Raw genomic sequence first — 27,990 nt, 5'->3', positions numbered from 1 at the left:
GAGAAGAGGCTCAGCCTACACCCTCCTTTGTGGCATCTTTATTTTTCTATCCGGTACACGAACAAAGTGAACATGGTCAGGAAAATCAGCTGCACTGAAACCCTTCAGCCAATCGTAAAACAGAAGGCATGCGGACAGGGAAGGGCAGGGGTGGCAATTCCAGACCAGCTTCCCCCAAAGGGCTTGTGCTCCAAGCCCGCAACCAGAGGCGGCTCTGGGAAGGGCTGTGCAGTGCATCTCTGGTGAGGAGGGACAAGAAGGACCAGTCACAACAGGGACTGCAGCCGGGCATGAGTTTATTGGCTTCTGGCCTCACGCTCCTGCTTGATGAAGTTGATTAGCCCATTGGTGGAAGAGTCGTGAGAGGTCACTGGGCTACTGCCGTCAAGCTCAGGCTCGATTTTCTTGGCCAGCTGCTTTCCCAGCTCCACCCTGCCAGGACAAGGAGAAAGAATGGTAAGAGGAAGTTCCAGCACCGCGAGTCAAATCCACAAGCCAACCCACAGGCATTCTCCACCCTTCCCAGGAGAAGGAGCAACTCACCCCCACTGGTCAAAGCTGTTGATGTCCCAGATGACACCCTGAACGAAGATCTTGTGTTCATACATGGCTGCAGAGGTGGCAGATGGGGCACATTAGGGCTTTACCGGCCCAATCCAACCTACCCCAGGCCAGGTCCTTCCCTGCTCACTCACCAATCAAGGCTCCCAGAATGAATGGCGTGAGCTTGGTGAACACAATAGAGTTGGTTGGGCGATTTCCTTCAAAGACCTTTAGAAAACACCCAGGAATGTCCCCTAGTTAGTTATAACCCCTAAATCCCCAGAACGGATGTGCACCCTACCCCCAAAAGCTGGGATATGCCTATCTGTAAGGACAGTCCCTCCTACTGGGTAGGACAAGCCAGGCACTCATGAATCCCTACCCTGACCCCACAATTTTATCCTTCCAACTCCAGGATGCCAGCCAAAGCCCCCTTCAGGAGAAGTGCTGACCTTGTGTGGCAACAGCTTCTCCAAGGCCTCTGGACTCTTCCCCGCGGCCTGCAGCTCCTTGCGGGCCTCCTCTTTCGACTTCCCCTTCATCAGGGCCTCAGTCTGGGCCAAAAAGTTGGCCAGGAGGATCTGACAAGAGAGACACCCAGTTCCACTTGGAAGTCCTGTGTGAGCTTCATGCAGAGGGGCAAGACTGCCCGGCACATCCCTGGTGGAGCTAGTCCCAACCTACGTCAGGCTGCCAGCCCCTAATGTAGAGTTCAGGTGGAGCGAGAGGGGGACTGCAGGGCGCATCTGACGACACAGCAAAGTACGTGACAACAGTAACTGCCCTTGAAGGGATGGATACGCATGACTTGCCAAAGACCCTGCTAGGAACTTAGCAATATCTACCTTTTTCTTTTTCTTTTTTTTTTTTTAAGATTTATTTATTTATTTGAGAGAGAGAGACAGAGACAGAGAATACCAAAAAGACTCCCCGCTGAGTGCGGAGCCTGACTCAGGGCTCCATCTCACGACCCTGAGATCATGACCCAAGCCAAAACCAAGAGTCAGATGCTCAACTGACTGAGCCACCCAGGCACCCCAGCAATATCTATCTTATCGTCTCGTGTGCTGCTGTGGTAAGCACGAGTTTGGCTCCATGACCTTTGCCCCCTCCCTGCTGTTACACCTCTGTGGGTTACATTACATAGCAAAAGGCATCTTACAGATGGAATGAAGGTAACAGACCTTGAGACAGGGATAGGTGGGCCTAACGGAATCACATAGGCCCTCAGAAGTGGAAGTCAAGACAACTGTGTCAGAGAGATGCAACGGAAGGGGCAGGACAGAACTGAGGCTGGAGCGGGACTCAACCCACCACTGCTGGCTCTGAGATGGACAGCACCACAGGCCAAGGTGGCTTCTTGAAGCTGAGAATGACCCCCAGCTGCCGTCAAGGAAATTGGACCTTGGTCCTACCCTGAGCAGACACCCAGTGGAGCCTGCTGGACTTTAGACCCACAGAACTGAGATAAAAATCGGGTGTTGTTTTAAGCCACTAAGTTTGTGTAATTTATTACAGCAGGAATAGAAAACTGGCATAAGTGCCCACTAATGCATCAGCTCTTAAGTAGCCTGGGCGTAAAGTGAACCTGAGAAAGTGTGAGGAGAGGCTGGTCAGGGCCCTTACCTTGTGATGCAAACCCTTCCTTATCGGGTGCTGGGTCTGGACTGGGATGAGGAAGTCACAAGGTATCATCTTGGTGCCTGCAAAGAGCACAGTGGTCAGCCAAGCACCTACCCCAGCCCACGGGAGCCACCCGAGGGAGAAGTCTCTGCTGGTGGGCCCTCCACGTCCACAGCAGCCCCCGCCCAGGCCAGAGGGCCCCTACCTTGGTGGATGAGCTGGTAGAAGGCATGCTGGCCATTGGTCCCTGGCTCCCCCCACACAATGGGGCCCGTCTGGTGGTCCACGCGAGTGCCGGACTTGGTGATATACTTCCCGTTGGACTCCATGTCACCCTGGAGCAGGGACAGAGACCCAGCCCTCTAGCTGCAAGCCTTGCTTTTCTTCATGCACTGTGCCTAGATCCTGCCTGGGATGCACCACGCGTACCTGCCCTGCCCTGTGTGGTGTCCACAGGCAGGACCCCTGTATCTCCCCTCACCTGTGAGGACACAGGCTCTTAGCTTTCTGGCTTAGACCACTGCAGGAAGGACCCACGACCAGGAGAAGGTGGGTATGGAGGTCTGAGGAGGACCTCTGTAAGAGCAGAAATCAGTCACAGTATCTTTAACTGATACCTTTTTTTTTAAAGTTTATTTATTTAAGTAATCTCTACACCCCACATGGGGTTCGAACTCATGGCCCCAAGATCAAGAGTCCTGTGCTCTTCTGACCGAGCCAGCCAGGTGCCCCTCTTTAACTGACGTCTTAACAGAAAGGCTGGCTGGGGTCCAGGGCTGGTACAACCTTTGAGGTCTGTCACCTCAACCAGATGCTGGGCTGTGGGGGAGCCCTGGCCCCTTCTTTAATCAGCTTCAGGTGTTGGTGAAAGTCGACTGTGCCTGCCCAAGGGCTGCAGGCCAAAAACTAGGATCATGCTGAACAAACCAGGGACAGATGTGGAAGGGCTGCATGGAATAGAATCGGGACTCGAGAAGGGCTGCTTGGTCCCCAGGGGTTCTGGGAGATCTGCGGGGGTGCAGAGGGGCGTGAACAGCCCAAAGGGGCACCACAGACTGGGTGTGAACTTGCTTTCCTGGAGGGACAAAGGCAGTACAAGCCAGAGGGGTCCCAGCTGGTGGCCCCACCCTCTGGCAGGCACACAGGGTGATGGCCAAGGAAGAAATGACCCAGGGAAGACACATGCCCTGAGGGTCTGACTGGCCACCACGATAACTAGTCATGCCCTCCCATGGTGGTCAAACTCAGCTAACACGCACCAAATGGACCCTGGTAACAGAGATTCACCCTGAGACTGGAACACAAGTAGGCCTTGGCTGTGCCCAAGGGCAGTTGGGGGAAAAAGCCACTAGAGGGGCAGGAACCTGGGCCCCTGGGCCTCCCAGGCCCCCCACAGGCTGACCCCAAGTTCTGGCCTGGCCTACCTGCTGGAAGTAGGCAGCAAAGCGGTGCAGATACTGGTCATAGGGCAGCATGGCCTGCGTCTCACACCCAAAGCAGTTGATGTACCAGATACCCAGCAGAGCCAGCAGGACAGGGACATTCTTCTCCAGGGGTGTCGTACGGAAGTGCTGGTCCTGAAATGAGAGCAGGGTGGGTGGGAGCTGAGCAGCTGCCCAGGAGGGAAGGAAGATGGGAGCTGGACCAACCAAATGTCTCTGACAGAGAACACAAGCCTCAGCACTTACCATCCAGTGAGCCCCTGAGAGCAGCTGCTCAAAGTTGTCAAATCCTGCGACACAAAAGCAGCGTCAACAGAAATGGTCATGTCCAGTGCCCTCGTGGCAGTGGACACAGCTTCTTCTGGAACCAAGGAAAAGCTGATGTGCAGCCAGAAGAAACAGGACCTGGGAAGACTTGGGCCCACAGAAAGCCTCTCTAACCAGAGTCAGCCTTGAGCGCAAAGGCCGATCTAACTTCACCTTCCATGGGAAACAACAGGACGGCAGTTGTGAGGGGTAGAGAGAAAGGCCAACCTGCAAATCCCAGAGAAAAGTCAGGCCTGCCCTCCTGACCAGAAAGAAATGTTCCAGCCAAGGGGGCAGAGGCCAACGGCCTGTGGGGTCAGAAAGGTGTTCAGGGACATGCGACCCCCACCCCTGACCGCAGACTACAACATGGTCTCCCACAACTAAAACACACACTCACCCACATGCAGTGCAATGGAGAGTCCAATGGCTGACCACAGCGAGTAGCGTCCTCCTACCCACTAGGAGAGACAGGAAAACGTGCTGAAGAAGGGTTGGCACACCCCGCCCCCCTCCCTCCTGCCACAAAATTTGCCCCGAGAGCAATGTTCTTCCACAGGAGCAGCATGGAGGGCCTGGGCCCAACCCACCTCTGGGAAGCAAGACAGCAGGCCAGGCGCTGGCAACTCTGTGCCGACCAACAGGGAAGACTACATGAGACTGATCAGAACCACAAGACTCAACTGAAGACCTTACCATGGCTGGCCCTGTCTCCTCAGACACAGACAGACCCAGTGCGTCATACTTGCACCAGGCCCGGCCTCCTCCTCACACAGACAGACCCAGAGCCTCATACCCACAACAGGCCCAGGCTCCGCCTCTGACAGACAGACAGACAGACCCAGTACCTCATACCTGCGCCAGACCCCACCTCCTCCTCAGACACACAGACCCAGTGCCTCATACCTGTGCCAGACCCAGGCTCCTCCTCAGACAGACAGACCCAGCGCCTCATACCTGCGCCAGACCCCACCTTCTCCTCAGACACACAGACCCAGTGCCTCGTACCTGTGCCAGGCCCAGGCTCCTCCTCTGACAGACAGACAGACCCAGGGCCTCATACCTGTGCCAAGCCCAGGCTCCTCCTCTGACAGACAGACAGACTCAGTGCCTCATACCCACGCCAGGCCCAGGCTCTGCCTCTGACAGACAGACAGACCCAGCGCCTCATACCTGTGCCAGACCCCACCTCCTCCTCACACACAGACCCAGTGCCTCATACCTGTGCCAGGCCCAGGCTCCTCCTCTGACAGACAGACCGACCCAGCGCCTCATACCTGTGCCAAACCCCACCTCCCCCTCAGACACACAGACCCAGCGCCTCATACCTGTGCCAGGCCCAAGCTCCTCCTCTGACAGACCGACCGACCCAGGGCCTCATACGTATGCTAGGCCCCGGATCCACCTCAGACACACAGACCCAGTGCCTCATACCTGTGCCAGGCCCAGGCTCCTCCTCTGACAGACAGACAGACCTAGCGCCTCATACCTGTGCCAGGCCCAGGCTCCGCCTCTGACAGACGGACAGACCCAGCGCCTCATACCTGCGCCAGACCCCACCTCCTCCTCACACAAAGACCCAGCGCCTCATATCTGTGCCAGACCCCACCTCCCCCTCAGACACACAGACCCAGTGCCTCATACCTGTGCCAGGCCCAGGCTCCTCCTCTGACAGACAGACAGACCCAGGGCCTCATACCTGTGCCAGGCCCAGGATCCACCTCAGACACACAGACCCAATGCCTCATACCTGTGCCATGCCCAGGCCCCTCCTCTGACAGACAGACTGACCCAGGGTCTCATACCTGTGCCAGGCCCAGGCTCCTCCTCTGACAGACACACAGACCCAGCACCTCATACCTGCACCAGGCCTGGCCTCCTCCTCAGACAGACCCAGTGCCTTATACCTGTGCCAGGCACCATTTCCTCAGACACCAACAGACCCACTGACTCATACCTGTGCCAGACCTGGCCTCCTCAGACACAGATAGACCCAGAGCCTCATACCTGGTACCAGGCTGTTTCCTCAGACAGAGACCCAGTGCCTCATACCTGTGCCAGGACCAGTTTCCTTAGAAACAGACCCAGTGCTTCCTACCTGGTACCAGGCCCCACTTCCTCAGACACCAGCAGACCAGCATCTCATACCTTGCCAGGTCCAGCCCCCTCAGACACTGAGAGATCCAGTGCTTCATACCTGTGCCAAAGTGTCTTCAAATACTGACAGAGCCAGTACCTCATACCTGTGTTTGGTTGTGCCTCATGGGACAATGACAGAACCGATGCCTCCTACTTGTGCCAGGACCCACCTCCTCAGTCACTGACAGACCTAGTACCTCATATCTATATCCAGACTCTCTAAACACTGACAGCCCCAGCATCTTGTACTTGTGACTAGCCCACCTACCTGGCCGGTAACAGGTCAGAATCTGCTGGCACAGGTATGAGGTCCTATTCCTCATACAAGGAAAGATACAGTACCTTCTATCTGGGTCTCAGCCCGGCCTCCTCAGATACCAATAAACCTGGGTTTGGCCTGCACCAGACAGACCCAGTGCCTCCCGGGACAGTGCCAGGCCCAGGGCTCATACCTGAAAGATCTTCTCAGCCTCAGCCCCAAGACCTACCTAGTCACACTTGCAGACTCCACTCTGTATCACTTAAATCCTCAGACATCCATTCACATCTTCCTAACAGCTTTTTATGGAGCACCTACCATATTCAACAGAAGCAGCCCAGGGGGGCTCCCCAGAGATGTAATAATCATGCCAAAAAATGTGAAATGAAATACAAGTGCTTGGGAGAATGGAAATACAGCAATGAAATCAATTGTAAAAGGAATCTGAGGAGTGCTTAAGCTTGGATCTAAAGAATGACCAGGCATTACCCAGGAAAGCACTGAGGGGGGAGAAGCATTCCAGCAGCCAGTACAGCATATGCGAAGGTCCTGTGGCAAGAACAGCCTTTCTCAACTGAGAGAATTAAGCCCCACAGAAAACACTTTCAATGTCTTCACTTCTCAACTCTCCCAAGGATGGTCCAAGGCTAATACCCTCCTAGAAGCAAGGAAGAAATGCTAATTCATGACATCTCCTGGAAGCCTTGGGGTATGAGGGCTTAATTCTCTACTGGAAGCCCACTGAGACAGGCTGGGCAAGAGGAACCACAGCACAGTCTAGATGAAGGAAGGCGTGGGAGCTGGAGGGTAGAAGCTGAGAGGCAATGCCGGAGGATGAAGCAGGGAGCCCCAGTGGTCATCAGGAACACGACTCGACCCTGGATGGGGAAGGCAGAGGGCTCATTCAGGAGCTTCAATCAAACAGGATGAATTGAAAAGAAGAGAGAATCAAGTGTGACCCAGAGGTTTCTGGCTTGGGTAATGAGATGAATGGTTGGAGCCCTTCACCTGGAAAGAGTCCAGGTCTGGGAGAACCTTACCAGACAGACACAGTCCCAGGAGCCACACTACGCCTGACACAGGCTCCCAGATCTCACTGAACAGACTCAATTCTAGAAACTGCACGGCCAAGCTGCTGATTTTGGCTGTCCCGGGTCATTACACCTCACTTTTGGGAGCCCAGCAATGCCAGCGTCTGACCTCCACCTACAGACACGATCTCGAGAACTCACTTTACCTGCAGTGGCCCTTTCAGATCGCACCTCACAGAGGTAGTTCCTCATTGGTTTGGCATTCTGTGCCTCCCCTGTCCCAGCCCCCAGCCCCTCACTTTATCTAACCACTTATAATCTACTTTTTTCCCATGTGAGTAACTCAGCCCCTATGCCCATCAGACCACACCTTGGCCTGGCTATAGATCCTCGGGCCTCTGCAATACCATGAGCTCTGCCCATCATGCCTGACCAGGGTACTGAGAACAGGAGTTCTGGTTCAAGGCATTCTATCTGTCCTACGTGATCCTAAGGGTTCCCGAGACCTCCCCAGGCCAACCGTAGGGACATATACCTATGATGACTCTGGCTTTCCTGTGAGGAGAGCCCATGCCTGATCCTACCACCGAGGGCCCCACCTGCACCTGACCCACATTCTCAGGCCTCACCAGCCACACCGGTTATGCGTTCCTGGGCTAGATCATGCCTACTCATTTCACCTAACAAGCCCAGGGACGCCAACTTGTCCCTGAATCCAGAGGACAAGAACCCACCGAAGATCACATTGATAGACCTCTGTCCATGGACTCATGACAAAGCCAACACAGATGGACGGAAGCAATGGCTTTGCCCGCGAGCTCAGTTCTGCCTACCCAGGTCCTCCTCCAGGACTCACACCACAGGGTCAGACCCCTGCGGAGCCAGGCCCCACACAGCTGTGCAGACGCGCCGGCTCTACATCTGTCTGTGCCGGACCCTGACTCTTCACATCTCAACCGACAGACCCAGGCCCACCTTCCCAAGCCTAACTCAGACTCCTCACACCTTCCTGAGAGACCCAGCTCTGTCTAAACAGGCCTGACCTGAACGCCTCCAGGCCTAACTTGAAAAACCCAGGTCTCTATCCTTGTCTGACATGGCTCTTCGCATCTTGCAGCCAGAGCCAACGCTAACCACCGCTGCGTGACCCGGCACCAACGCCTCACTGATGAGCCTCAGCTCACAGGACACAAATCTCTCTGCAGACCTGTGCTCTAGAGACCGCCCCATCCACCCCTGCAAGATGTGGTTCTCCCTCCCTGTGACTAACCCATGCTCTCCAAGCCTCCCCTCTAACTCTAAGACCTGGGTCAGCACACCTGAGCCAGAACCATGTTCCAAAGACGTCACCAACAAGCCCCAGGCAGGTATCTCTGGCTCCAAAGCCTTTGCTTGAAAGAGCCACGTCCACCTGCTCACGTCTAACTGAGGGCTTGCAGACCTCCTCTGAGCCCCAAGGTGGTCTGTTTACCTTAAGACCCCAGAGCTGCGGGACTCACCTGTGGCCACTCCACCCACCCAAGCTTCGCCTTCCTTCTTCAGGCCTCACCACAAAAACCCAAGGATACGGACCCTTGCCTGAATCCAACACCAGAAAGTCAATCTACCTACCTCACTGACCTCCTCAGGCCACACCTGGCAGGCCGGCTCTATCTATGCTGGACCTTAGTTCCTCAGTTCAACCCCAACTCTTCGGGCCTCCTCAAGACATTACACTTGGTAGACAGGCTTTGCCTTCCTGCCTCTGACCCTGGCTCCTCAGACCACATCTGTCAGGCCAGCTCCACTGACCTGTGCTCGACTCTGGGTCCGGAGACCATCCCTGGCAGGGCGGTTCAGCCAACCTTACATGCCTGTGGCTCCTTACACTGCAGCTGCTGGGCCGGTTCTACTGAGCTACACTGGACCGTGGCTCCTTATACTGCACCTAGCAGGCCAGTTCTGCCAACCTGTGCTACCCTGACTCCTCGGACCATATCTAGTGGGCCAGTTCTGCCTATAGTGCACGACCCTGGGTCCGGAGACCATGCCTGGCAGGCCAGATCTGTCTACCTTACGTGCCCAAGTCCTTACACTGCGGCTAGTAAGGCAGCTCTACCCACCCTGTATGTATGTCCTGGGCTCCTCCTACTGTACCCAGTGGGCCAGCTCTGCCTACCTGTGCTTGACCCCAGTTCCTCAGGCTTCACCTGACCGGTTGGTTCAACCTACCTATGCTCGACCTTGGCTCCTCAGACCATACCCAGCGGTCCAGTTCTACCTACCTGTGCTTGACCCTGGCTTCTCAGACCTTGCTTGACAAGTCAGATCTGCCTACCTGTGCTTGACCCTGGCTCCTCACAGCTCACCCAGCAAGCCAATCTGCCTACCTGTGCATGACTCCAGTTCCTCAGACTTACCTGATAGGTTACTTCTACCTACCTCTGCTTGATCTTGGCTCTTCAAACCTTACTGGTGAGCCAGTCCTACCTACCTGTGCTTGACCCTGACTCCTCAGTCCTCACCTGGCAAGCCAAATCTGCCTCCCTGTGCTTGACTCTACTTCCTCAGACTTCACCTGATAGGCTAAGTTCTACCTACCTATGCTCGACATTGGCCCCTCAGATCATACCTGGCAGTACAGTTCTCCCTACCTGGGCTTGACCTTGGCTCTTCAAACCTTATCTGGAGGGCCAGCTCTACCTACCTGTGCTTGACCCTGGTTCTTCAGACCTCACCTAGCAAGCCTACCTGGACTTGACTCCAAATCCTCAAACTTTACCTGATAGGCTAATTCTACCTACCTGGGCTTGACCCTGGCTCCTCAGACCATACCTGGTGGGCCAGTTCTACCTACCTGTGCTTGACCCTGGCTCCTCAGACCTTACCTGTCAGGCCAGTTCTACCTACCTGTGCTTGACCCTGGCTCCTCAGACCTTACCTGTCAGGCCAGTTCTACCTACCTGTGCTTGACCCTGGCTCCTCAGACCATACCTGGTGGGCCAGTTCTACCTACCTGTGCTTGACCCTGGCTCCTCAGACCTTACCTGTCAGGCCAGTTCTACCTACCTGTGCTTGACCCTGGCTCCTCAGACCTTACCTGTCAGGCCAGTTCTACCTACCTGTCCTTGACCCTGGCTCCTCAGACCATACCTGGTGGGCCAGTTCTACCTACCTGTGCTTGACCCTGGCTCCTCAGACCTTACCTGTCAGGCCAATTCTACCTACCTGTGCTTGACCCTGGCTCCTCAGACCTTACCTGTCAGGCCAGTTCTACCTACCTGTGCTTGACCCTGGCTCCTCAGACCTTACCTGGTGGGCCAGCTCTACCTACCTGTGCTTGACCCTGGCTCCTCAGACCTTACCTGGCAGACCAGCTCTACCTACCTGTGCTTGACCCTGGCTCCTCAGACCATACCTGGTGGGCCAGCTCTACCTACCTGTGCTTGACCCTGGCTCCTCAGACCTTACCTGTCAGGCCAGTTCTACCTACCTGTGCTTGACCCTGGCTCCTCAGACCATACCTGGTGGGCCAGTTCTACCTACCTGTGCTTGACCCTGGCTCCTCAGACCTTACCTGATGGGCCAGTTCTACCTACCTGTGCTTAACCCTGGCTCCTCAGACCTTACCTGTCAGGCCAGTTCTACCTACCTGTGCTTGACCCTGGCTCCTCAGACCTTACCTGGTGGGCCAGCTCTACCTACCTGTGCTTGACCCTGGCTCCTCAGACCTTACCTGGCAGACCAGCTCTACCTACCTGTGCTTGACCCTGGCTCCTCAGACCTTACCTGGCAGACCAGCTCTACCTACCTGTGCTTGACCCTGGCTCCTCAGACCTTACCTGGCAGACCAGCTCTACCTACCTGTGCTTGACCCTGGCTCCTGAGAACTTACCTGGCAGACCAGCTCTACCTACCTGTGCTTGACCTTGCTTCTTCAGACCATACCTGGAGGGCCAGGTCTACCTACCTGTGCTTGACCCTGGCTCCTCAGACCATACCTGGTGGGCCAGGTCTACCTACCTGTGCTTGACTCTGGCTCCTCAGACCTTACCTGGCAGACCAGTTCTACCTACCTGTGCTTGACCTTGCTTCTTCAGACCATACCTGGAGGGCCAGCTCTACCTACCTGGGCTTGACCCTGGCTCCTCAGACCTCACCTAGCAAGCCTACCTGGACTTGACTCCAATTCCTCGAACTTTATCTGATAGGCTAATTCTACCTACCTATACTTGACCTTGGCTCCTCAGATGATACCTGGCAGTCCAGTTCTACCTACCTATGCTTGATCCGGTTCCCCAGACCTCACCTGGTGGGCCAGTTTTACCTACCTGTGTTTGATCCCAGTTTCTCAGACCTCACCTGGTGGGCCAGTTCTGCCTACCTGGGCTTGAACCTGGTTCTTCAGACCTCACCTAGCAAGCCTACCTGGACTTGACTCCAATTCCTCAAACGTTACCTGATAGGTTAATTCTACCTACCTGTACTTGACCCTAGCTCCTCAGACCATACCTGGTGGACCAGTTCTACCTACCTGTGTTTGACCCTGGCTCCCCAGACCTTACCTGGCGGGCCAGTTCACCCTACCTGGGCTTGACCTTGGCTCTTCAGACCTCACCTGGTGGGCCAGCTATACCTACCTGGGCTTGACCCTGGTTCTTCAGACCTCACCTAGCAAGCCTACCTGGACTTGACTCCAAATCCTCAAACATTACCTGATAGGCTAATTCTACCTACCTGTACTTGACCCTGCCTCCTCAGACCATACCTGGTGGGCCAGTTCTACCTACCTGTGCTTGACCCTAGCTCCTCAGACCTTACCTGGCAGACCAGTTCTACCTACCTGTGCTTGACCCTGGCTCCTCAGACCATACCTGGTGGGCCAGGTCTACCTACCTGGGCTTGACCCTGGCTCCTCAGACCTTACCTGGCAGACCAGTTCTACCTACCTGTGCTTGACCTTTCTTCTTCAGACCATACCTGGAGGGCCAACTCTACCTACCTGGGCTTGACCCTGGTCCCTCAGACCTCACCTAGCAAGCCTACCTGGACTTGACTCCAATTCCTCAAACTTTATCTGATAGGCTAATTCTACCTACCTATACTTGATCTTGACTCCTCATATGATACCTGGCAGTCCAGTTCTACCTACCTATGCTTAATTCCGGTTCCCCAGACCTCACCTGGTGGGCCAGTTCTGCCTACCTGGGCTTGACCCTCGCTCCTCAGGACTTACATGGCAGACCACCTCTACCTACCTGTGCTTGACCCTGCCTCCTCAGATCTCACCTGGTGGGCCAGCTCTACCTACCTGTGCTTGATCCTGGTTCTTCAGACCTCACCTGGTGGGCCAGTTTTACCTACCTGGGCTTGACCCTCGCTCCTCAAGCCTTACATGGCGGACCACCTCTACCTACCTGTGCTTGACCCTGGTTCTTCAGACCTCACCTGGTGGGCCAGTTTTACCTACCTGGGCTTGACCCTCGCTCCTCAGGCCTTACATGGCGGACCACCTCTACCTACCTGTGCTTGACCCTGGTTCTTCAGACCTCACCTGGTGGGCCAGTTTTACCTACCTGTGCTTGACCCTGGTTCTTCAGACCTCACCTGGTGGGCCAGTTTTACCTACCTGGGCTTGACCCTGGCTCCTCAGACCATACCTGGTGGGCCAGTTTTACCTACCTGGGCTTGACCCTGGCTCCTCAGACCATACCTGGTGGGCCAGTTCTGCCTACCTGGGCTTGACCCTGGCTCCTCAGAACTCACCTGGCAGGCCAGATCTATCTCCCCATGCTTGCTCCTGGTTCCTGACACTGTACATAGTGGGCGAGCTCTGCCTACCTGTACCTCCTCTCAGTTGCTTACATCTAAGACATTCGATTCTTACCTGGACTCAACTGTGACTTTTTAGATCTCACTGGACAGACCTAGTATTATGAACCTGCCCTCATCTTGGCAGCATAGACCTTACCTGACAAACCCTGCTGTACTCACCCATGCTTAACTCATATGGATAGTCCCAAGGATACAAACCCATGCCAGATACGGACCTCGTAGACCTTACCTGAGAAACTCAATTCCACATTATCTGTATCTGACCACAACTTGTCAGCCTTGCAAGACAACGCTACAAGATAGGTAGAGGTGCAATTCTATCTGCCTACGTTGACCTTAACTTAGAAGATCCAGATCTAGTCACTTACACTCAATCCTGGCTCCTGAGATCTCACCTGAGAGACTGAGCCCTATCCTCCCGACTGTCACTTCATTACTGCAGAGATCACCTAAGAGATAGAGTTCTTTCTAGATAAGCCTAACACGGCCTCCTTAGGCCTTACCTGACAGATCCGGTCTACCTACCTATACCTAAACTCAGTGGGAAGACAGAGTTGAATAAATCTAACCGTGGCTCTTCAGGTCAACCTACCTCTGCTTACCCTTGGCTTCAAAGATGTTACCCAAAAAACTCAGCTCTACCCACCTATGCTTGGCCCCAGCTCCTCAGGTTCAGAATACAAACCAGGGCCTGACCTCAGCAACTTAGACCTTACCTATTTGAGACCCAAAAGTACAAACTTGAAACTCACCTGCCCTCTCAAGCCCCACCTGACAGACCTGTTCTACATATCTGAGCCAGAGCCAGAATTCATACACCTTCCGGATGCATGCCTCTGGGATGTTCCCCATCCCTCTGCCTGACTCCAGCTTCTGTCTTTCCCCAGGCGACCCAGGACCACCTCCAGGATCATCAACCTGCGCATCACCAGAACCGCTAGGTACCACCCGAGGGCACAGTTCTCACCTGGACCCGATCTTGGGTTTCTAGTCCTCACTTGGCAGACTCAGCGACGTCAGCCCGTCTTCGGCTCCAGTGTCCTTACCTGAGTAACCCACTTCTTCCTATACGTGCCTCATCTTGGCCCCCGAGGCCTCCCTAAGAAACCTAGTCATACACACCTTGTCTGCTTTCAGCTCCTGTGACCTCAGACGGACGAGGTTCTCCAGCCCTCCCACGCCGGCAGACTCCACTGTACAAACCTAACCCGAACGGACTCTTCCCTCAGGCCAGACTGCTCCTGGCTGCTTACCTCAGCCTGAGGGAAAACTGGTGAGAGCCTGTTGGTGCTGAGAGACTTGGCCCTAGACATCTCACCCCATAGATGTGGCTCTCTAGGCCTTTGTCCACCACGAGCTTCTCGGACTACACCTTACCGACATAGCTCCTGTCTGTTCTTCCCCTGCCCCCACGCCCCAGTCCTCACCTTTTATAACTCAGTGTATTCCTACCTTTTACTCCTCTGGGCCCCTTGAGCCCCACCCCAGCCAGAACCCAGTGCCAGAACCCTGGGCTGGTTGCGGGTCCTCAGAGGCCTCTGCAACCCGAGCTCTGCTTATCACACCTGTCAGGATGCCAAGAGCCAGGTAGCTAATGTGGCTCGGGGCACTTACCTAGGTTTGCCTAATTCTGAGTTTTTATCACTTCATTTGAGTGATCAGACACTCATTACCTGATATTCACTTTGCAGGACCAGTCGGACAGACCCCAATGTATATACCTGTCCCATGCCAGGGACTTCAACTCACAGACCCAGGTTAAAGTACCTGTATGTGACTCTGGCTCCTCAGACCTCACTTGACAGAACCATCCTGAAATAACCTGTGTCTCCCAGAATTCACAGACCTCATCAGTACCTTTACTTGTCCTGGCTCCTCCTCAGAACTCACCTGTGCCTATCCTGGTGCCTCTTTAGACGCCACCAGCCAAAGTTAGCTCTCCAATGTGTGCTAACTCCGGCTGAGCCCTGAGAAACCCCACAATGTACCACCGTATCTCTGCCTGATCCTGACATGAAGCTACCCCATAACTGACCCTAACTGATGAGCCCCCACCACTTACACATCCCCCTACCAGACTGGCCTCTTCTGATCTTACTTCAGAGCCAGCACACTATCCCTATGCCTGTCCTGACCCTCCATCTCACCTAAGAGATACTAGCTTCAGAAATTTCACCTGTCCCTGGCTCCTCAGATGTCACCTTCTTGATTCAAAACAATAATACACCCTTAGCGACCCAGGCAGGTCCCTCTTCCAGCCACTGTGTATGTGGTTTGCCGGGCCCGGCCCAAGAGGCCTTCACTGTGCCCACCTCGGCCACTCAGGCCTCACTACCCGGCCCCGGCCCCACGCTGGTGTGCCCAACTGTCATTCCCAGGCCTTACCTGGGAGGCCTGGGCCTTGCCCTGAGCCGCCGCCCCCCGCCCCATCACCTCTCCATGCTGGGCAGTCATGGGCAGTGAAAACCCACATAGGGCTTTGGCTAGCAGAAGACCCTCTTGCCCCTGACCACCACCTGTTGAGGCTCCGGATCCCAGAGAAGAGGCAGCAGGTGCCTCCCCTACTTTATCAGACATGCAACGTTTGTTAGAAGCTGCCCGATCTCTCTCGACCGGGGTTCCTCCTCTGAGCCACAGGATGCAGAAAATGATTTGAGTGACTTCTCAATTCTCACAAGGATGGTACATAATTAGTCCCATTCTAGAAAGAAGTTAACTCATGACACACAACAGATGCCTCAGGACATTAGGGCTTAATGTTCTCCCAGACTCCAAGGCCTTTAGATTTTTCAAAGGAGATTCCATCTGTGGATGCTGCCACCCAGCAAACAGCTTCCAGTCTGAAGGCCTGGAAACAGACCCATTAGGAAAACCCCCAACTGGACAATGCCCTCCTTGAAGCGCCTGCTACAGTCCCGTGTTAGCACAGCGCCCCCTGCGTTCACAGCGCCCACACTGCACCCCACAGACAGAGCCCTTCTCCCAGGCCACGCGCAGGCCAGCCACAAGGCAAGGTCCCGCTCGCTGCCTGGCACCAGCCATGGCTGTGACAGAGAGGAGTCCGTGACCCCCGCTGCTAGGTTAGCCCGCAGCTCGGCCTCTCAGGCACAGTCTGCTCTGCAAGCTGCCTGACAAGGGCCCAGGCGGGCCCCAGGCCTGGCGCCTCCTCTCTGCTACCTTCCAGCTGTTCCTGTACCTCCTGACCAGGCCTGCCCAGTCACACCTCCTGCCTCACCCTGCCCTGTGGCCTTTACGGACTGTGGCTGCAAGTTCGGAGAAAGGTCATCACTGAGAATAACTCACAACCTCAGTTTAGTGAGGGGGGGTAGGGGTGGCTCCAGTTACCCCCCAGTGGGTGCTGCTGGCAGACAGCCAGGGGAGTGTTAGCCTGGCCCTGCAAGCTCAGCCCGCCCCGGTGGAAGTGGAGCCCTCATCCCAATGGGGCTGCTCCTGCCCCACAAGCCTCCCTGAGGGCCTCTCAGCCCTTCCCAAAGCCAGGCATGCAGCAGGTGCTCAATAAATGTTGACCTGACCTCACAGGCCCCTCATCTGTGTCACGGTGGTCATGCCTTGACCACGGACACATAATTCACCCAGCGCAAGGAAGTGCCTTTACTTACATCCCAGAACTCGAACATGTTTTGTGGGTCAATCCCAAACTCCTTCACTTTGGCCTAAGAAGGGGCAAAGAGAGAGAAGGAAGAAAACCTACATTAGCTAGATGAGAATAGGAGCTCCAGGGTGCCCGGTGTCCCACTGTCCAAGCTGGGGACGGACGGGGTGAGCCTAGAGCAGCCTGTCAGTCCAGGGCAGGAACCGGCAGCAGCCACCCCCAGAACTGGACACGAGGCCAGCTCCCATCCAGCAACACCCGAGGCCCGGTGCCTGTGAAGCCCTCCGGCTGAGGGAAGCTGCCCAGCCCATGCAAGGGCCTGGCCCCACACACTGCCCTGTAAGAGCCGCTGCCTGGACCTGTCGGGGTACAGAGACTGGCCCATCCAGGACACATGGAAACTGAGCCCAGGGCTGGAACCCGAGCAGAGCAGGGGCCACCTCCCAGGCCAGGTGTCCCACAGCCAGGATACCTGTCCAGCCCTTCCAGTATCAGAGATGGTGACTCTGTCCCTGGAAGCCTTGAGGAGATAACCAGACCCACCCCACGGGTGCTCTGTCCCCTGGGCAGACAGGGTTAGCAAACCCTTATGCAGTCCCAAAGGAGGAGGCGCTCTACCGACCAGTGAGCTCTGCCAGCAGGAAGACAGTGGTGCCGTGGTGAGCCAGCCTGAAGATGTCTCCTGTCTCCCCACTATGGGCAGGTCAGCACTGGAGGCAGGGGTGGGGGACGGACAACAGGGGCGGAGGTGGTGGGAAGGGGTGCTCAGGACAATCTGAGTGTGGTTCCAGCTCTGACACGGCCCCGTACAAAGCCCACCACACGGCAAGTGCTCACCTGGTTTGGTACTTCCGGCACACAGCTCCACCCTCCCCACCCCATACCTCGCACAGCCTCAGGCCAGGCGGACTGGGACAACTGGCAGGTAGGAGACCGCATTCTCATCCCAGCACCACTGACTCATGCAGTCACTCGGCAAAAATCCTTCACTGGGGCTTAACCTCCTTATGTAAGAAATGGGATGCACCCCCACCCCATGCATCCCATGCGGGGAGAGGGCCCGTGGCAGGCTGGCAGAGGCCAAAGGAGGTCATGTGTGTGGTGTTCTGGACATCAGTCAGGCCTGGGAGGTGGACGCAGCCAACCAGATCCCTTTGGAGCTACAGAGATTTGATGAGAGGATGCAAAAGGGATGGCTTGCAGCTCACATACCCACAGGCAACCCAGCCTTCCATCCCATCAGCCAAGCCAAGATCCCCAGACCTGTGAACCACACCTTCACTTGAGGATTCCCATTGGCTGTGACCTTGACGTGACCTGGGCCCTCCCAGGGAAGGAAGTCTGGGAGCCCACATGGGCACTTACCGTGTTAGTAGACAGGGCAACAAAGTGCTTTGCAACTGCAGAAGGCTACAAGAGACAGAGCCAGGTTACACCAAACCCATCCCAGGGGCCACCCGAGGGCAGCAAGCCTCCCATCCCTGGAGAAACCGAGGCCCTGGGAGGGACTGGCTATTCCCAGTCCTTGCCTCTGAGGCTGTTAAGAGGAGCCCCATGTCAAGGTCAAGAGGATAGAGGAGTGAGGCCCATCCTACCTCACAGGCCCTCACAGGCCCAGGTTCCCTCCCCTGTAAAGTGGGTGTGGCCATGGGTAGAGAGGATCCCTCCTGGGCCAAGGGACCTTGAAGTGCCTTCAGCTAGTTAGGGTAGGTTCTAGCTCATCTGACCTGTCTGGGCCTGGCAAAGCCCAATGTCTAAACTGGAAAAAGCAGGCACCACGAGAGGCTGCCTCCCGCTGCCAACTTAGGGAGAAACAGGGCGACGGCATTAGGCTTGGCCACTCAGGTGCACGGGCCCGCCCACCCTGTCCTTCCCAGTGCCCACCGCCCACGCCAGCACTCACATCCTTGGCCGAGAGGAGAAACCACTCCTTCGCTGTCTCCGCATTCGTGATGGTCTCCTGGGTGGTAAAGGTCTGAAGCCAGAAAGTACAGCAGTCGGTCTCCAGCTCAGGCTCAGTGTGGCCTGGAACCAGGGCCCAGCAGCAGAGGCCATGTAGGTGCCCAGAGATCACGAGCAGGGACAGTCACCCCACATAACCCCTACCCACCTATCCACAAAGCCACAGTAAGTGTCTGTATCTGGGGCAAAGTCCTGGAAGGAGTAGTGCCATCATCCTGGGATCCCAGAACTTCATAGGCAGAGGAAAAGGAATCCTAGTAAAAGCCACAACCCCCACCCCACACCCCACTCCTCCACCACAGGTCAAAGGCCAGAGCATCTGTCAGGAAAGGGGCTGTGGCCATGCCTGGGGCTCCCTTCAGCCCAGGCTAGGCTCTGATCTCAGAATTCATATGGAATTCTTAATATTTTATGTGCACCGATGTGAGTAAACAGGGTAAATGACAACAGACAAAACCCTTACGTTATCTGGGCATGGCTCTGGGATCGGAAAGGCACAGACATTAAGCACAGGGGTCTCAGAAAGACAAGAACAGTCCCAGGCTGGGCACAGATCCCATAAAGCAAACAGATGTGGCTTTAAGATGAAGGTTCTGACTAGTCTGGGCTTCCATCAGGAAACTGTGTTTGCCGCCTGCCAAGGAACAGTCTGAGGGCGGCGGTGCTGACCCGATCCATAAAGCACAGTGCGCTCAGGAGGGTCCAATGCCCGGGACAGTGGCAAGGCATCCTCCACCACCCCCACCACCCCCACAGGGCTGGGGAGCCAGGCCAGGACCAAGACCCATACCTTGGAGGCAATGATGAACAGGGATGACTCAGGGTTCAGGGTGGCCAGAGTTTTGGCAATGTGGGTCCCGTCGATATTGGAGACAAACCAGACCCGGGGACCTCCTGAAGAGTAGGGCTTAAGGGCTTCGGTCACCATGAGGGGTCCCTGTGGGGAGCCGCAGCATCAGAAAACAAGATTCCAGGGCCCACAGAGGTGGGGAAGCCAGGTCTCACCCTGGAAAAACCAAGACTCTGGGTGGGCCCCCTTGCCCCATCCCCAGGGAATCCTCCTCACCAGGTCAGAGCCGCCAATGCCGATGTTAATGACGTCCGTGATGGGCTTGCCCGAGTACCCCTTCCAGTCGCCGCTCCGGACGCGCTGGCACAGAGCAGGGGAGATGCAATCAGCCCAAAGCCCCAGGTATAAACTGCTGCTCAATAGCATCCTCGTACCTCAGGCCCAACGTCCAGGTGTTCGTAGGCGCCTCCTGAGACCGCACTGGGAGCTCCCTGCGACACTCACCCCCCAGCTAGACCCTTCTTCATCATCAGCAAAGTGAGGGACACCCCCACCTCTCAGAATTCACAAAACAAAGGTGAACTCTCAGCAGAACCTAACGTATAAGAGAGCGAGAAGTGTGAAATGCCAACTATCGGGACTGGTCTGTGCCAAGGGACAGGACCATCAGACATGCAGGCAGCCCCTACATGGACCCCACCGATTCCCATCTCCTATCATTTACAACTCTGTACAGCACCCCCAAGCTGAGTAAGGAGGACCTATGCACCCACTGGGATACAATAACCCATTAGTCATGTTAAAGGAACCACCTGGCTTCTTGGTGCTTACAATAAAATGCAAGAAAAGAGAAATAAAGTAAAGAACTTTCAAACAAACAAACAAACCCGGAATTGTTGGGTTTAGAATTCCCAGCTTCTGCAGGCAACAACAGATGCTAAAATTAAGAGATGGCTCCTTGGCAAAGATCAAACGCAAGACACTGTAACAAAAAGCACAGTATGAAGGAGAAGCAGAGAGTGTGGCTGTAAAACCTTCTTTTGTTTGGACCTCCCTCCGAAAGACCGAAGGTGATAACACAGAAAACATTTTGGTCAAAGATAAGGCTTCTGAGAAAATCTGCTCCGAAAGACAATGGTAGAAAAGGCCTTGTCCTGAAGAAACCTGTAGGTATGGCTTTTGCCTGATGGAGCGAACCTCCGTCCCCCAGTAAGCTTCATAGGAGACCTACAAAGCTGTTAAGATCACTGAACTGTCAGCAACACGACCAGCTTGGACTGGAAGGGACAGAGACATTATGAAAGGAAACGAGGGCTTTGGATACCCACATTTCCACAGGCAGTCAGCAGGCTGGGAAAACCGCACAGGTACAAACACAAAATACCTTGCAGGTAACAAGAATGAAGGAGGGCAAAGCCAAAAACCTTGAGAAATGATTCCGAGGCCTTGAGTCCTAACCAAGCAACTGCCAACATATGTCCTATTGGATTTCAGAATTGTTCAGACCAAGGACTCCTGTATGCCTCCAATGATCCCCCTCTTTTTGAAAAGGAAATTTTCCTACATCAATTACTCTACGCCTACCTCACCATTGTACGTTAGGTGTGTGACATGTAAATAAACTGTTTAATTCTCAGGTCTTCAAATCAAAAGGAAGAGTGTCTGCGTTGTATTAGAAGAAACGCAGGAACTACTATACCTGCACCCAATTCACATGATGAGGCTCTTGACCTCTGGCTGATACTGTAATGGGATACGGCGTTAGGAGAAGGAGGAGGCCATTCTCCATGTGGAAAGAACATGAACCACTGGGAGCCTGAAGGCAGACTATGCAGCCAGATGGGTCCCAGTGGTCCTCACCTCTTGGCATTACATTCATGTCCTTGTGCTGTCCCCTCCTACTTTGATCAGAGGTGACCTATACAACCAACAGGGTATTACGGAAATGACAGACATAATTTCTGATGCTAGCTCAAGGTAAGAAAGGACCTTGAGGCACTCTGCCTTGCTCTCTCTTGGGTCACTCATTTGGGGAAGTCAGCTGTCTTGTGAGGAGGACACTCAGCCTGTAGAAGATGCACACGGTAAGGAACTGAAGCCTCCCAAAAGCCAGCACTAATGGCGAGTGAGTCATCTTGGAAGCAGATCCTCCAGGCTCCATCCGTCAAGCCTTCAGAGGAGTGCTACCCTTGGCCAACATCTCATCTACAACCAGCCAGCACCACCACCGCAAATCCTGATCCACAGAAATGTCGACTGTTGTTTACAGACACTAAGCTGTGGAGCCATTTGTTATACATCAATAGAAAACTAGTATATATATCTTTCCCAAAACCAGTAACACCCAGCAACTTGGTTTTTTGGGGGTTGTTGTTGTTTTTTTTTAAATAAGGCAATCAGTTGCCATGGGAAATTTTCCATCAGTACAGAAATAAAGTTGCTCAGCTTCTCAACCCTTAACCTCACCATTAAACTTTTGTTACAATAAAGCATCCTGGAGAAGAAAATTGTAGGTCTTTAATATGATTACACACACCCTTTATTTGACCGGATGGGGTTTTACGACACATGCCAGTTCTGCAACTTCCATTTTCAACTTCATGGCATGGTGCCTGGGACTGCGATACACAAACACACGCTGAGCTCACTAATCAGTCCTCTGATAAATGGGCTTGGGTTCTTTATGTAATTTTTTAATAAAAAAATTTTAAAGATTTTATGTTTAAGTAATCTCTACACCTGACATAGGGCTCGAACTCATGACCCTGCGGTCAAGAGTCATGCTCCACCAACTGAGCCAGCCAGGAGCCCCAAGCTTAGACTGTTTCTGATTTTTGCCACTACAATCAATATCATGGTGAACATCCTCAACCCAACCTTGGCGGACTTCTAAGAGCACATCCATGGGGAATGTTCCTTACGTGCAATGGCTGCCACTCAGCAGCATTTTCTGAGCTATAAATACCCTGTCCGTCTGAGTCAGGTATCCCGCAGCCAGTGGTAAGGGAAGGCTTTCCTGGAAATAGCTTCCCAGACAGCCAGGACCACGATGTCCGCAGCAGACCTGAACACGCACAGGCTCGTCGAACACAGCAGTGGGCTTCCGACGCCTGTCAGCTCCACCACTCGCCACCAATGGCTGGAAAGGCCCATCCCTACACCCAAGGCCCATCACAAGTATCGACCACTGTTAAGGGGCATTCTGGAATCCAGATTCCCAACAGGATGCCAACCTTTCCTCACCCTAGGAAGTCCCACTCACCTGGCTATCAGGCCTCCAGGACTGATGGCCACATCACTCCTGCCATCCAAGGTCTGAAGTGGCTCTCAGCCAAAGCCACCAGACTTGGACCAGCGACAGACAGGGGCCGCTGGTCTCAGGGACAAGCTGACCAGAGCCCAGATTATCACTCCCAGAGCACGCATAGCCCATACATATGATGTGCACACACACATACACACACATCAGCCCTGTACCCCAGGCTTGAGGATGGCCACTAACCCTTGCAGAATCGCCCCTGGGACAGACACTGAGGTAACAGTGGTTGACGTGGGGAAATCTCTAGCTGGTTTGAGGCAACCCCTACACCCCCCTCCCCCACAGGAAAAGGGGGCGTGGTTATGAGCATCGACACAGACCCAGGGACATTTCTGACTTAGTTTAAGTACAAATAAGCTGAAGAGTAGGTAAAAATGAACCCGCATGTGTGAAAGTGTGTGCACGTGTGTTTCAAAGAGGAGGAGGCAGACGTACACATACACACAGAGCACACGCACAGGAAGCTCAGAAGATCTCGAAGGAACGTTGGAAACGATGCCTCTGGAGAGCTGGCTGGGGGTATGGCCAATCAAATGTTAGAACATTGATTTTATCTAGTTCCAGCCTAGAAAAGGAGGGCATATCGCTAAAGAGATTAGAAAAAGCAAGTCTCTCCTGTACCATCCCACCCCTCGGGGCCCTCGCTTTTCAGATCTCCACCCTGGCCACACTGTCACCACAAGCCCACAGGTGTCTGGAGTTCAGCAGGAGGCTGCTCTGTGGCCCCCCACAGGTAGGTTCCCTCCCCACAGGGGCAGGGGAATCCCCTCAGAACACGGGGCTATCCCGCAGATCAGCTCCATGTCAGGCTGCGGTGAGGCCGTGGGTCCTCTCCAAGCAGAGTGGAGGGGCGGCCCATCAGGGCCCCCAGACTCCCAGACCCACACACATACACGGCCAAGGGCACGTCCAGGGCCGCGCTGCCTACCTGGCAGAAAGACTTCATCTTCTCCAGGACCCTGTTGACCTCTGGCATGACATCCTTGCCATCCACCAGAATGGGTGTGTTTGACCGGTTCCGCAAGGCCACGTGCAGCACTGCCCGATCCTGGGGACGACAGGCAGTGCGTGAAGACCCCCCATCCCAGGGCCGCCACGCCGGCTGGGGCGGTGAGGGCACGGTGCAACATGGCCCAGGAGTCGGCTCAGCCCTTTCTCTGCTGGACGTGCAGGCCCCGAGGTCTGTTAGTACCACAGTCTACGGACAGTCACAGGGGGAGGGAGACCAGGAGAAGCCCAGGACAAGCCGAGAGGGCCCCTAGCTGGTCAGGGCATGAAAAGCCAGGGAAAGAGGAACAGAATGAGCAAAGGCAGACAACTAGGGGACAAATGGGGACAATACAGATCAGAGACAAGCAATCAACAGCTTCAGAGGACCGGGGCTCATTAAAGCTGATCTCATCGCCTCCCTGAAACTTCAGGGTGTCTTTGCCGGCACCTTCTAAAAAGTACCCCCAGCCCCTTGGATTTGGAGCAAAGCAGACAACTCAAACGTCCCTCACCAAGCAGCCCCCTCACACTAACTGCCAGAAACCAAATGGAACTGTAGCCTGTGACAGGTGCCAAGAAGCTGGCCTTGTCACGTGAGAGCAACAGTCCCATCAAGCTGAAGCTGGCGGAGGAATCCTTGAAGCAAACAGGTCTAAAGACCCCAGGTGGGCAGGAAAGGGGTGGTCACTGGGCTCCAAAGCAGGGAGAGGCCCTTTAAGGTGGAGGACTTTTTTTCTTTTTAAAGGTCTTTTTTTTTTTTTTTTTTTAGATTTTATTTATTTATTTAACAGAGAGAGAGAGACAGCCAGTGAGATTGGTAACACAGGTGGGGGGGGGGAGGGAAGAAGCAGACTCCCAGCGGAGGAGCCCGATATGGGGCTTGATCCCAGGACTCCGGGATCATGCCCTGAGCCGAACGCAGACGCTTAACATGCCCTGAGCCACCCAGGCGCCCCTAAGGTGGAGAACTTCATGCCACTCTGCCCTCACTCTGCCCAACCTCACTCCTGTCCCCCATTCCACAGGAAAATGCACTCCTCCAGGAAGCCCCCCTTGACTGCGGCCTCCCTCAGCCTAGCCCAGCCGCGAGACAGGTTGAGTTTAAAACCTCTGTCTCTTACAGATGTGAGGTCTTGGATAAGCGATTTGCCTTCCGAACCTCAGCTTCCGGGAGTGTAAAAGGAGGATGCTAACCCTGTAAGGAAGAGACTCCGATCACTTAGTGATTATTATGCCTCCAGGCTGCCACTGCAATTCAGGAACAGGGCCCCCAAGCCCTGGCCTTATCGCTGCTTCTTACTGACGCCTATCACGGAGGAGGCTGAGCTTCTGTCCTCAGATTCCTCTTTTCACCAACAAATCTTGCAGCAAAGATAGACCAGAGTTACGTTCTCAGTGCATGCTGTGAGGAGCCGTCTCCCTGCAGGCCTGAGACGTGCTCTCCCTAGGCAGACACTGGCAGCCATTCCACGCTCACCAGATTGAGATGGCCAGTCCCGGGGAAGACGCACCCCAGGGCCCTGCAACCCGCGCAAAGAAACAGGCTGTCATGCCCCTCGTTAAGCAAAAACATTGCTTAAGAGGAAAGGTGAAGACAGTGTGAGGCTATCAGTCAGATGAACCCCAAAGGGAAGGAAGAGGCCCTGAAGGGTATGCAGCATCTGCTGTCCACAGGCCAGCTCACCTCTGTGAAGTTGATCTTCTCACCGCTGAACATGTGCTCCCGGGCAGCCTCTACACCCCTGGACTTGGCCTGAGAAGAGAAGATACTAAGGCCTGATCCCATCCACGCTGGCAACAAGAGCCCAAGCCACCAAGCTCTGGGCTTGATGGAGCCCCCAGTGGGGCTGACAGATGGCTGCAGCCTGGTGCCCTCCCCCGCTGCCTGTGAGGGGTCTGCCCTGGGTCCCCTGAGATGCTGCTCAGAACCCGAGCCAGGGGGCAGGAGCTCAGAGCCCTATGTCGGCACAGAGGCAGTGACCCAGGTCCACCGAGGGAAGGGAATAAAGCTGCTCAAGGACCTGGGGGCTCCCAGGAGCCCAGCTCGCTTGCCAAGCTGTGGGTCACAGGTCAAGCCCCCCACAGCAGATCATTACCAGGTCCACCAGCATCTGCATCACAGTGTCGTTCACAAGGTTCTTTGAGTAATCCACCAGAATATGCCCATGGTTCGTGTTCAGGTTCAAGCTGCAAAAGGATGGCAGAAGCCAATGACCACACCCCAGTTCTCCCCAGCCTATTCCCTGACCAAAGCTGCATCCAGAAAAAAACATCCTCCCTGAGCCACACCCCAACAAGCCTCAGCTGCCCAGCACAGTGGCGCTGTCACCTGTCTGCCCACCAGGCTGAGCAGCAGCAGCCGCACCGTGAAAGCGGCCATTCTCGCAGAAGGGAGGTGGCGACCCTTCCTGAGAAGCCATTCCTCCGCTGGACCAGCGAAGGCAAACAGCTGGGTGCACCGCTCCTGCCCAGCCAAGGGAGCGACCATTCCCTCCCAGAGCTTCCACGCTGCGACTCTCTCACGGAAGGACTCAGCAGGCAGGGCTGGCCATGGGGACTTCCAGTCCGGAGCCCCAGACCTCCCCTGCCCAACACACCTGCACCAGTCACCGGAGCACCCCGAGATTCCTGCCCCCCAAGATTTCCTCCAACAGACTCCTTTCCATTTTCTGATCGTTCATAGGTCTCCACACCGAGCCTCTTTCGCAGAAATCACTGTCCCCTCATCTCCCCCCTTCCTCCGCGGCTCCCTGCAAATCCCCCAGACCTGCCCACCCTGATCGCACCCCGCGGATGTCCCCACCCGTTCTGGGCCAGGAGCGGGGGGAAGGCGACAGCCCTTTCCTCGCCTGCTGCGTCAGCGAAGGCCCCTGCCCACAACTGCGGAAGGAGTCCCTTCTCAAATGGCAGAGGCTGGGAGGGCAGGGGTGGGGGGGGGCGACAGGAGGTGGAGAGAGAGATGCGTGCCACTGCAGAGACGCAGCCGCGGAGGGGCCTGGTTCTCATGACTAAGCAGCTCGGGTTCTGAGACCACCGGCGAGCCCGCGAGCCCCCAAAGAACCTCCTTCAAGGAGGCGTCAAGGACGAACTGAGGCCTAGGCCTGGGCCCCGATCCAAGGCCGGGGGCGGTCGAGGACCCCCGGGGACCGCCGGGGACCGCCGGCCCGGCCGTCCCGACCCCCGGCCCGCACACCTGACCCGGTGCACCGCGCCCGGCGCGCCCTGATCCAGCTCCGGCCTGTCCGCGCCCCGCCTGCGGCCCCGCGCGCGCACCTGAAGTGGCTGAAGCGTTCCTTGTCCCCCTCGAAAAGGCGGCGCAAGTTGAGGTCAGAGCCGTGCTCGCGATACCATTTCTGCAGCTTCTGGAACTGCGGATTCTGGGTGAGCGCGGCCATGGCGAGAGCACTGGGGTACACGGGCTCGGACGAGCTTGCAGGAGGAAGACGAGGTGGGCGGCGCGCAGCTAGCGGAGACCGGGTACGCGCAGCGGCCTTTATGGCGCAGGCGCAGCGCCGCCCCGCCCCGCTCCCCGCCTCGCCCCGCCCCTCCCGCTATCCGCGCCCTCCGGGCGACCTTGACAGCATCTGCTGCTATGGGGCCTTACCTTGTCTCTCCCTGCGACAGGTCAGCCACTTGGTCTGCCAGCCTATGCCTGGAAGTGACTGGGGTGAAGAGGCCGAGCTCCCCATGCCCCGGCCTGCTTCCTTGGTCCATTCATTTATTCAGCACCTTCCACATCCCGGGTCGTGTTCCAGGTGTTGAGGATACAAAGCGATAAATAAAATGTATGGGGGGAGGGGGGCGGTCAGAGGCTGGTAGGTGCTGCTGACAAAAGGAAAGCTGGAAAGGGTGCTGGGAATTGGGGTTGCAATTTTGATGCCCAAGGGAAATGACTAGTGAGGTGACTTTTTGAGCAAAAGCCTGAAGAAGGTGAGGAAGACAGTCAATTAGATGTCTGGGGGGAAAGTGTTCAGGCAAAGGGAAGAACTGGAAAATCCCCCGGCGAACATGCTTAAGCGGAAGGAGGCATATGTGGCTGGAGTGCAGTGAATGAAGCAAAGAGACAGAAAGAAGTTGAGGTCAGAGAGGAAAGGAAGAAACAAAACCACATAGAACTTGTAAGTCCAGGTTGCCTGGGTGGCTAGTTGGTTAAGCGTCT

The 27,990-nt window shown here is 55.4% G+C and overlaps 1 protein-coding gene across 1 annotated transcript; it reads right to left on the bottom strand.

Annotated features, from left to right (window-relative positions):
• Positions 1-23: 23 nt before the first annotated feature.
• On the bottom strand, positions 24-27,348 carry GPI (glucose-6-phosphate isomerase). Its single transcript, XM_026484311.4, has 18 exons — positions 27,105-27,348; positions 25,928-26,018; positions 25,516-25,584; positions 23,770-23,889; positions 19,799-19,882; positions 19,523-19,669; positions 18,674-18,745; positions 18,136-18,180; positions 16,778-16,831; positions 4,315-4,375; positions 3,855-3,898; positions 3,591-3,743; positions 2,372-2,501; positions 2,170-2,246; positions 996-1,124; positions 696-771; positions 544-610; positions 24-432 (listed from the first exon to the last, which is right to left on the bottom strand). Exons 1-18 carry the CDS (start codon positions 27,224-27,226, stop codon positions 297-299), a joined length of 1,677 nt encoding a protein of 558 aa, XP_026340096.1. The 5' UTR covers positions 27,227-27,348; the 3' UTR covers positions 24-296.
• Between the last annotated feature and the right edge of the window lie 642 nt (positions 27,349-27,990).

This window comes from Ursus arctos, unplaced genomic scaffold (genome assembly GCF_023065955.2).
Source record: "Ursus arctos isolate Adak ecotype North America unplaced genomic scaffold, UrsArc2.0 scaffold_19, whole genome shotgun sequence".
Lineage (NCBI taxonomy): Eukaryota > Metazoa > Chordata > Mammalia > Carnivora > Ursidae > Ursus > Ursus arctos.
This window is presented reverse-complemented; position numbering and strand designations above follow the sequence as displayed.